The sequence below is a fragment of the Haliotis cracherodii genome, unplaced genomic scaffold (genome assembly GCF_022045235.1).
Source record: "Haliotis cracherodii isolate W230 unplaced genomic scaffold, xgHalCrac1.p SCAF_3, whole genome shotgun sequence".
In the NCBI taxonomy this organism is placed as follows: Eukaryota; Metazoa; Mollusca; class Gastropoda; order Lepetellida; family Haliotidae; genus Haliotis; species Haliotis cracherodii.
Genome location: NW_027266286.1, coordinates 5,422,357 through 5,434,265, shown reverse-complemented (window position 1 = coordinate 5,434,265; position 11,909 = coordinate 5,422,357). Strand labels below are relative to the sequence as shown.

General features: G+C 42.1%; 1 protein-coding gene across 1 annotated transcript; it reads left to right on the top strand.

Moving 5' to 3' along the window:
* Positions 1-5,316: 5,316 nt before the first annotated feature.
* LOC139474221 (basic salivary proline-rich protein 3-like) lies at positions 5,317-11,629 on the top strand. The gene is made up of 2 exons (XM_071257126.1): positions 5,317-5,338; positions 10,563-11,629. Exons 1-2 carry the CDS (start codon positions 5,317-5,319, stop codon positions 11,627-11,629), a joined length of 1,089 nt encoding a protein of 362 aa, XP_071113227.1.
* Positions 11,630-11,909: the final 280 nt, after the last annotated feature.

Below are 11,909 nucleotides of genomic sequence, written 5' to 3'. Positions count from 1 at the left end.
TGAGAGTTATATTATATTTAGTAGATCAATACGTGTATATTTTACCGCTGCCGTTATTGAAAGTAGCTACCCGTTCATATACGTGTCTTTTTCTTGTCCCGTGGTAGTATCTGCGTGATGTCCATGTGATAACATCAAGTTGACGAGTGCCTAATGTCAACTCATGGCAAAAACCAGCTCGAAACGAGTCACCAGCGAACAGTTCACGGAGGAAGGGAGATAACCAACAGATAACCGCAGAACCTATACCAATCAATCAGATCCTTATTTGTCTCGTGATACCCAACATACTGAAACTGCATGGTGTAACTTATATTTTTGAAACATTTGGGATATTAATAAAAAATATTATAAAATTTTAAAAAAAATATTTCAACGAGACAAATACAGGATTTTCATTTAAACACCTGAATGAAATACTTTTTACCTGGGTCCATTGAAGTAGCACGCTTATTTCGTTTTTAATGTTAAAAGTGCGGTCATTTACATCAGGCATGCACGCCCTGTCCGAAAACCATGCGCATGAAAGATTACCCTCGTTCCCATTTCAAGTCAGTTCTCACGACAAGCATGGAGGACAGGGATGTATTTTCATTTGAATTCTTCACAGGTGTTCATATGAAAAAAATAATCACAAAAGAAAAAAAATCACTTGACAAATGACAAGCGGGGGGCACATCTTTTTTGGCAAAGGGATTTGCGAGTTATAATACTTTTTTAATTAGGTCAGAGGTTAAATGTTCACTTTTTGATGTATAAACGAGTGGAACCAGGTTATTGCACCACCTAATGGTAGTTCACGTCATGGCGGCAATAACATCAGATCGTTATGTAATTTAAAATTTATATGCCGCAGACGATTGACACGCGTCCCACCGAAACTGTTGAGGACGAAATTCATGTCTTGCTATATTGTCCTATCTACAGCGGTGAACGCGAAGAGCTGATTTGAAAATTTGACATGGCAAACATTATTTTTAATAATCTGTGATATTCAAAACGTTTGTTTTATTTTATCATCATGCGATATGTATACTGCAACGCCCAAACCTGTTGTGTTATTTTGAAACAGAGGAAGTAAGTCCTTCATAATCTTTTTTAATATAAGCATTAAAACATATCTATTTTTTCTTATTTAACATGTGTGTACATGCGTGACGGGATATACTATGATGCTATGATATGTCACACTTTCCATCAAGCCAATCGCTCCAGTTGGTCGCCATAGGCTGCTGCGAACCTATTCTAACCCCGATTAGAGGAAATACGGTAACTGACGTCATTCTCCAGCGCGTTAACGTTGTTTGTATTCCGAGCATCAAACCGCTTGCACCAATCCCTCGTCCACCTTCTACTTGTCAGAAAATATAAACATCAAAATAACGCCCCCGCAGAACCTGTTATGCAGTTGGTCACGAACTCTAGGCTTAATGAAGCCTTCACTGTGACTATTTCCCGACCACGCGCGACGCATAATGCAGGAAATACGTACGACGGTTCTTTGTTAAAAATCAAGATTAGAATTTATGGATGTCAACTTCTTTTTTATGAGGAACACAACGTTTCGGAGTATATACTTACTTACTCCTTCATGTGAATTATGAAAAAGTTCACTTCCATAAATTCTCTTCCTTATGATGTGTATCACTTCAAAATGCCTTTAAAAGACTAGATTTGCGTTGTTTCCTATATAGATTATGTTTCTGTAAATAGATATTGTGAAAGTGCATTAATTATGTCTTCTAGACAATTCTGTTTTTTTCTTAGAATTTTGCTTGACAGCACTGTATGCTGATGACGCTAGACACTTCCAGTCGTTGTAGTATTTACGCATGTACACGTTACTTCTAGATTTCTATATAAAATTACCCTATATATATTACAGCCAGAGTGTAAAATAACTGAAATCTTCACATAGAATACTTACAAAACGCCCAAACATTTCAGTACACTCAGTACATGACACGGTTATATTTTTATACTTTTTACAATTCTTGGAGAAATAAAGTAAACAGTTTAATATCCTGTGGTCACAATGCATAAACAACGATGAACCAATTGATTATATATAGAATACTAAACGAGATCCCGTGTAATACCAATTTTATGAAACGAGTGAATAGTTGTGGTATCTGACGAGCGAAAGCGAGTCAAATACCACAACTATTCACGAGTTTCATAAAATTTGTTTTACACGGAAGCGAGTTTAGTGTTTTTTTTATTACTTGCCATTTATAACGTTTTTTAGAATTATGACACCCCACACGACCCACGGCATAATCCAATTGAGTTCAACAAACACGTCAAAAGTTGAAACGTATGAACTTAATACCATACAATAGTCTATCTTCAGAATTCAGGCGTCCGTTCCACAAAACTATCGTAGCGCTAAGGTTATCGCAACTCACATACTTTAACTTAGAACGACTGTCGTTGCGCTACAATACGATCGCCTTGTGGAACGGGGCCTTGCACCTCAAAGTTTACAATCACGTCACTCTACCCGATGACGTAATTTGTGGAATTTTGTTGCAAGATCCATCGGCGAAACAATGCCATGTGACGTCAGCCTAGCAACAAGGTTGCTGGGGTCATTGCGTGTGCATAAGCTCCTCTCAGTGATCTATCATCTCCACCCGCAATGTTGTTGAATAAGCCAAGGGATGTCGAGAGCTTTCAATATTTGTTCGTAAAACGTGTTCCGAGAGTGCATAAGCACGCCTTTTGGTATTACACAATGTGTAACACAGCTGTATGTTTATTAAACGGGTGATCTCTTCACGGGCAAGTAATAAATAATCGTTAAAATTAGAGAACCGTTAGATATCACTGTTCTGTGTCTCAAACGACATAAAAAAATAAACAAATCCAAGACCGAGACAATTCTTCTAGAAATGTGTGCATATATTTTAACGAAAAATAGTATCCATTTTGTTATAGTAATATAGATCTATTCAGTTTTAGGTATAAAATAAAATGAAACGGCTGTTCATGGACACTATTTATATGAACTAGTCTTATAATATTGACTATTACGCTCCCCAGAAATACGTACATGTTGCAGTTACATTTGCATTTTATCTTGTAACACTTGTCCAAATTAAAGAAATATCGTATACGACACTATAATCTTATCAAATACATATGTAAACAATGTTCAAACAAGGGTTTATCAAAGGTTCATACATGTTGTGGCCTATATCTACGTATGATATTATATTAAACAAATATCAAAAGTGAAAGTAATTGTGTGAAAAGTATATATAAAAGATACGCAAAATCTACATCATAATTGAAACTGTAAACACTATGTTACAATGATCGTGTGTGCTTTCATTCAAGGACCTTCACCTCAAAGAAATTACAAAACATGTACAACAATGTTGACGTATGACATCACTACCGGTGACCGACTTTTACGAAATGGCGTGTTTACTGTCAACAGTACGCGGGACTTTACGAAGGGACTCTCGTTGATTCTGGGATCGTATATACATAAATGTGACATGTAAGTATTCAGAAACATTCTGACAATCTATGTACTGTTATATGTTGTTATAGTTTTGATTGAAACCAACGGAAATAGTCAGAAATTCCGATAAATACCGTTGATTTTGCGTCAGTCATGGCGTCACACAGGACGGAAACTTTGACAACTTCTGTTGAAAATATCATATCATTGCAATGTATCTATTTTTAATTTTTCCTGCGATTCTCTTCCCATGAATATTCTGGAATTGTTGAGCCAATGTATTCAACGAATAGACGAATAGTTCAAAATGGGAGAAAACGCTACACTGTAAAATCTGAATTTTGCTTTGTTTACATTTCGAACAATTGCAGTTTTTCGAGCACAGCGTTCGTTTTCACACCTAATGTATTTTGCTTGATTTCATCGAGACACTTTGTATTGATGACTAAGACCATTTGACATTTGATTCTGAAATGTATGAGGAATAGGAGGATATATGTATCGCAGCTGAGGTTGAAATGTACGTGATGTTACAGGCGTCTAATAACCGGTATACATGATTCGTGATTTTGTAAACACTATCCAATATGGCTGAAAGTTCACTTGGGCGTTCGTGTTTGCGTATTTTCCAAAACATTCTAAACGATTCTACGGTTATTGGGACCGTTTTGGAATGATCATGAACGAACCTTTGATAATCTCCTGTTTGTTTGAACATGGTTTACATAAGTTGGTTGGTTTGTTGTTTTACGCCGCACTCAGCAATATTCCAGCTATATGACGGCGGTCTGTAAATAATCGAGTCTGGACCAGACAATCCAGTGATTAATATCATGAGCCTCGATCCGCGCAATTGGAATACGATGACATGCATCAACCAATTCAGCGAGCCTGACCAACCGATCCCGTTAGTCGCCTCTTACGACACGCATTATGCGGCATAGCGAGTCGCCTGTTACGGCAAGCATGGGTTGCTGAAGACCTATTCTACCCCGATCTTCACGGGTCCCCGGAGGTGAAGTTATAGCTATAGTTATAGCTAAAATAGATAGAATTATCATTAAACCGCCCGCATGTTATGAGAAATCAGCGGGCCAATGTAACTTGATAATGCCCTCATATTGTTTGACGACGGGCCATTATCACGCCCGTTGTTAGTTGACGTCATATTGAAATAAGGGTAACGCTATTTTTTAAAGCATTATCATTTTCAGAAGCCCGATGTCTTCCATAACCCTGTGGATGCCGAGTTTTTTCTCTGACGCACATTTTCTAGATGTCTGAAAAGTACTGTGCGACGATATTTTTTATTTAGACGTTTTACGGAAACTGAGCGAACAAAATACTGCTTAATATCTGAACGACATAACTATATATCAAATGGAGTTACATGCCAAAAATAGCATACCGTAAATGACGAAAACTGATTTTTCTCTATGACGTCAAAAGGCGACAGAGAGGTTACACACGTACAAAGAAAAGGGGGCATAACTCCGCTATGCTTAGCACTAATATAGTTTCGTGGTGGTTTTTTCTCGAGGAACCAAACCGTTCCAAGAAAAATATCGATATTGAAACTGTATACGTTTAGTTATAAAAAAAACCCCATAAGAAATGATGAAATCGTACGTCATAGGTAATAGAGAGGTAAATGAGAAATGGATGGCCCTATCTAACCTATAACTTTGTCCTAAGATTCCAACATTCTCCTGAATGTGTAAGTGTAATTTGACTAATGTTGCACTATTATTAATGGAGCACTAGCCTTATCATCAAATGTAATGAAATACCAAGAAAATAACACCATTCTATTTGACGTCACGGCTGGTTTTATGTCTTTGATAATGTCGGAGAAAGACGCCACAGGTATTTTGATTAATACATATCTCCCCTAATTTTCGTTTATGGAATGGGACATTCTGATGTGTAAAACTAAATTGGATGCTTTTTCGACAAAACATAACATTTCTGCTTTCACCTAGTAAATAATGTATTGAATATATAAACAATTAGATAGTTTATCGTGTATCTTAATTGGACAAGACACGCACGTGTTTGGCATCAATTTACGTAATGAAATACCCAAAAGTATATTTCAAAACAACCAAAATTATATTCAATATTGGACATATATTTGTTCATTATTATGTTATTATTTCTCTTCATCTCGTCTCAGAATTACACAATAAAAGATGCGAAGAAAGCTCTATTGGTATACAATTATCAGGATAATCATATACGGTTGAACCAACGGGGTACATGGCATGGGTTTTATTTTTTAACTTTTTACAATTCCTGGAGAAATCAAGTAAACAGTTTAATATCCTGTGATCACAATATTGAAAAATGAATGCACCCATTAATTATATAATGCAAAACGAGAGGAATAATTCGTAAATTGGCGAATCGTTAGATATCACTGTTCTGTGTATCAAACGACATAAAAAAAAAAACAATTCCAAGGTCAAGACAATTCTTGATTATTCAAAATTTGTACAAGAATCACTTGTCCCCAACTTATCCCCAGCGGAAAGGGTCGAGTAGTGACGAATGCAACAACTAGTCTCTCACTTTCCTCATTCGTCACAACTCGCCCCTTTCCGTAACCTGCAAGAAGACTAGTCCCCCTAGACTAACATTTAGTCTCTGAAATCTTATATTACACAATATCCTTCTTGACTCTAAAAAAAATAAAAAATCCCTATGCTGATGTGGAATAGAGCTAGCTTGAGCTGGCTAGACTTGCTTTTGTATGCATTTCTAGATTATGTTTTGTTCATAAAAAAAATATATTCCACGGTCTCGAAAGCAATTGGTACACCATATTATTTCAATAGCCAGCTGGTCCAGTATAAATATAAAATTACTGGCCCAGATCAAGTTTCACTATCATTTGTCTAGTTGGCCGACGTATTTGTCGAACCCTGCAAATCGATGACTATGCCAATAAAAGCATATGCAATAATAGTTCACTACCTCGCGGTCCACTTACAGATTCATTACGCGAAAGAGAGATAATAAGTTATACCAGTGTGGAATGGCCTGTTGTACTTATCCCTCAAGAACAAAATGAAAAGCAAAACAACAGTGCTGCCTTACATTGAGGTCACGACCCTGAAGCCATTGTTGTCTGGCCTGTGACGCTCATGCAAGGACGGCTGGTGTGTCGTGGTTACACTCAAGTGAACGCATGTCCACAAGTTGCACAATCTCTCCATGATTTTCCAGAGACTGCAACATGACTGGTATACAGGTGTGTGTTTAGTACTGTTTACATAAAGAATGGATACTAGTTGCGTTGGGGTCCGTCACACAGAAATGTATTGCACATGCATAAACATCCACTTGGGACCCGACACAGAAACAATTCGACACATTATAGGTTATGACAGTTAAAGACATTGTTCATTATTACAGTTAAAGACATTGTTCATTATTACAGTTAAAGACATTGTATATTATGACAGTTAAAGACATGACACATTATGACATTGTCGTAAAAGGCGACTAACAGGATCGAGTGGTCAGGCTCAATGACTTGGTTGATGCATGTCATCGATCCCAATTGCGTGGATCGATGCTCATGATGTCAATCACTGGATTGTCTGACCCAGACTCGATTATTTACAGACCACCGTCATACAGCTGGAATATTGCTGAGTGCGGCGTTAAACAACAAACAAACAAACAAACAAACAAACAAACAACCACTTCAGCGAGCCTGGCCACCCGTCAAAAGCATGGGTTGCTGAAGATCAATTCTAACCCGGAATCTTCACGGGTCCTAAAGTGGTTGATGGATGTCATCGTATCCCAATTGCGTGGATCGATGTGCATGATGTCAATCACTGAGTTATCTGGTCCAGACTCGATTTCTCGGTTTCCCTGATGTGTTCGCTGTGCACAGGACCAGTACAGACGCAACCGAAACCTAAACCCTCGTAAATCAGCCTTTTGACATGGCGCATTAAGTACTTCATCACCAGAACGTGGAATGGCTAAAAGAACGAAACCTTATTCCTATTCCTATTTACACATTTTACAACCTTCCAAATGATATCTGGGGCGGCTGGCTAGACAAGTGGTTAACGCGATGGCTCCTAACGCCGAGCACCCAGGTTCGATCCACCAAAATGTTACAATGTCCAGGGTCTGGTGTCCCTCGTAATAAGGCTGTATCTAAGAGCAGTTTTAAACTCAGTTCACACGATTTCCGAGTCATCATTCACATAATTATGCCTCTGGCAAAGTCCGTTTAATGAATATGTTTACACTATCAATACTCGGATAAAACTTTCCAAAATTGTAAAAGATATTAGTTTCTACTAATAGTTGTGTGATAATAATGAACAAGTTGGATTTTTGTTTGTTGTTTAACGCCGCACTCTCCAGTATTCCAGCTATATGACAGCGGTCTGTAAATGATCGAGTCTGGACCAGACAATCCAGTGATTAATATCATGAGCATCGATCCGCGCAATTGGAATACGATGACATGCATCAACCAATTCAGCGAGCCTGACCAACCGATCCCGTTAATTGCCTCTTACGACAAGCATTGTCGCCTTTTATGGCAAGCATCGGTTGCTGAAGACCTATTCTACCCCGGATCTTCACGGGTCGAACAACTTGGTAACACATTACAACCGGAAGTGAAGTATGACAGCAGATGTTATAACCGCCAACGATCTTGAGGGACGATATAGAGGTAGGATGGGGAATTTAAAAGTTGACGGTTTTTGATCAGTAGTGCGTAATACCGCCCCGATTTATCAAACATTCATCCACTCGGCGAGGCATGTTGCATGAGTCCCCCCTAAGGCGCTTTGAGGGTGTCTGTCCCACTCTTCTTCCATACAGCGCCTGGCCAAGCTAGGCCAACGTGGTCAGCGGCCCATGACGTTGACGAACACGTCTCCCTATCATGTCCCGACCCATGAATATTCCGGGGTAGAAAAGGTCTTCAGCAACCCATGCTTGCCGTAAAAGGGGGCTATGCTTGTCTAAGAGGCGAGTAACGGGATGCACGTCATCATTCCCAGTTGCGTGGATTGATGCTCGTGATATTAATCACTGGATTGTGTGGTCCAGACTCGATTATTTACAGACCGCCGTCATATAGCTGGAATATGGCTGAGTGCGGCGTTAAACAACAAACCAACCAACCAACTATCATGTCCCAGATGTGTTCAAAGGCGAAACATGTCTGGTCTCTTTGCTGGCCATGGCATTCTATGGATGTTGTGCTGCAGGAGGTGAACGCTGACGATTCGCCAACGGTGTGTTGTCGTCCTGCAAATTTGTTTGTTTGTTTGTTTGTTTGTTTGTTGTTGAACGCCTCATCAATCTACCCATTTGGGATACGATGACATGCATCAACCAAGTCAGCGAGCCTGACCACCCGATCCCGTTGGTCGCCTCTTACGACAAGCATGGGTTGCTGAAGACCAATTCTAACCCGGATCTTTACGGGTCTCCTCCTGAATGACACAACGTCGACCCCCCGCGCGTTGCAAACCACACAACAAAGGGTGTCAGTGTGTTATCCCGACAGTACAGTCCAGTGACTCTTCCTTGCCCAATATGGAGTGGGGTTAGGTCAGTCATAGTGATGCCACCCTACACCATAACCCATCCACCGCCAAATCTGGCGTGAGGTCTTAGGTTAACATTGGCTTGACTTTCATCTGACGGCGCCAGACACGACCCTGCCTTTCAAGGAAGTGCAAAATAAAACGGGACTCGTATGAAAACATGACATGTGGCCAGCGTCGATTACCCCAGTTTCGACGTCGTTTACACCACTGACGTCTGTTGGCAATATGGCGATTTGTAAGGGACGCCGAGCATGGGGATACCCTGCATGTACACGATTTCTAGTCTTCTGACCCGTACTTCAGTACCCTGATGAAAGTTCGCAGCAAGTTGATTCGCCGTTTGAGCTCGATTTCGTAGAGCCTGGTTTCGGATCAGTCGTTTCTGTACTCTTGTCGTTGACCTGGGACGCTCTGAACGGAGTCGACCGTCAACATTGGTTTGTTGGTACCTGTTCTATAGTCACAAACGGTGGAACACTGAACGTATTGGCCACTGCCTTCTGCCAGTTGCCGACCGCCTCTATGGTTTAATGGTTGAGCGTCCGCCCGGAGAGCGGAAGGTCCGGGGTTCCATCCCCGGCCGCGTCATACCAAAAGACGTTAAAAGATGGCACCTGTTGTTACCTAGTCTTGCGCTCGATATTATGGGGCTAAAACAAGTACTGGTCGGCGTAGTCAGTATACTGTGTCTCAGTGTGGTATTCATGTTAAACTGCGGCTTGGTATCTCAGTGGGCTTGTACAAACAGCCACACACGCGTACATGCACGTCACTATACAAGTGTGATAATCTTGGACGCGATGTCAAACCCTATATCACCTCACCTCTGCCAGTTGTCAGCATGCCAATAGCCCGTAGAAGCTTCATACATACACAAACAATGAATGAAAGCAAGTAAGTCAATCACAACTGTATGGTAAGTAGAATCAATAAGAAATAATGGTCCACAGAGATCAATCGACCTTCCTTGAAAGTATCAAAATCAGGAATGAACGTGCGTTCTTGCGTTGGATGTTTGTCGTCAACACTTGGTCTTAACATTTATATTTCATGATCCAGTACATTTTTATGAGTGTAGGTTTCCCCTTCAAGTCGATGGCGTCACTGAAGATTTGCTATTAACGTGTTGTTTGTTTGTTTAACGCCGCACTCAGCAATATTCCAGCTATATGACGGCGGTCTGTAAATAATCGAGTCTGGACCACAAAATCCAGTGATTGATATCATGAGCATCGATCCACACAACTAGGATCGATGACATGCATCAACCAAGTCAGCGAGCCTGACCACCCGATCCCGTTAGTCGTCTCTTAGACAAGCATATTCGCCTTTCACAGCAAGCATGGACTGCTGGAGACCTATTCTACCCCGGATCTTCACTGGTCTTCACGGTATTAAATGTTCACGTGTCATAATATTAACTGGGTTCCCAATTTTGAAAGCCACTGGTTAGGAAAGCCCATATACCTGAGTATGATCTGGCCGACCATCAGGGAAGACAAACCCTCATCTGTGGCCTGGCCGACCATCAGGGAAGACAAACCCTCATCTGTGGCCTGGCCGACCATCAGGGAAGACAAACCCTCATCTGTGGCTAGGCCGACCATCAGGGAAGACAAACCCTCATCTGTGGCTAGGCCGATCATCAGGGAAGACTAACCCTCATCTGTGGCTAGGCCGATCATCAGGGAAGACAAACCCTCATCTGTGGCCTGGCCGACCATCAGGGAAGACAAACCCTCATCTGTGGCTAGGCCGATCATCGGGGAAGACAAACTCTCATCTGTGGCCTGGCCGACCATCAGGGAAGACTAACCCTCATCTGTGGCCTGGCCGACCATCAGGGAAGACAAACCCTCATATGTGGCTAGGCCGACCATCAGGGAAGACTAACCCTCATCTGTGGCCAGGCCGACCATCAGGGAAGACTAACTCTCATCTGTGGCCTGGCCGATCATCAGGGAAGACAAACCCTCATCTGTGGCCTGGCCGACCATCAGGGAAGACAAACCCTCATATGTGGCTAGGCCGACCATCAGGGAGGACTAACTCTCATCTGTGGCCTGGCCGACCATCAGGGAAGACTAACCCTCATCTGTGGCTAGGCCGACCATCAGGGAAGACAAACCCTCATCTGTGGCCAGGCCGACCATCAGGGAAGACTAACTCTCATCTGTGGCCTGGCCGATCATCAGGGAAGACAAACCCTCATCTTTGGCCTGGCCGACCATCAGGGAAGACAAACCCTCATCTGTGGCCTGGCCGACCATCAGGGAAGACTAACTCTCATCTGTGGCCTGGCCGACCATCAGGGAAGACTAACCCTCATCAGTGGCCTGGCCGACCATTAGGGAAGACAAACCCTCATCTGTGGCCTGGCCGACCATCAGGGAAGACAAACCCTCATCTGTGGCTAGGCCGATCATCAGGGAAGACTAACCCTCATCTGTGGCTAGGCCGACCATCAGGGAGGACTAACCTTCATCTGTGGCTAGGCCGACCATCTGGGAAGACAAACCCTCATTCATCTGTGGCCTGGCCGACCATCAGGGAAGACTAACCCTCATCTGTGGCGAGGCCGACCATCAGGGAAGACAAACCCTCATCTGTGGCCTGGCCGACCATCAGGGAAGACTAACCCTCATCTGTGGCTAGGCCGACCATCAGGGAAGACTAACCCTCATCTGTGGCCTGGCCGACCATCAGGGAAGACTAACCCTCATCTGTGGCTAGGCCGACCATCAGGGAAGACAAACCCTCATCTGTGGCCAGGCCGACCATCGGGGAAGACTAACCCCCATCTGTGGCCTGGCCGACCATCAGGGAAGACAAACCCTCAT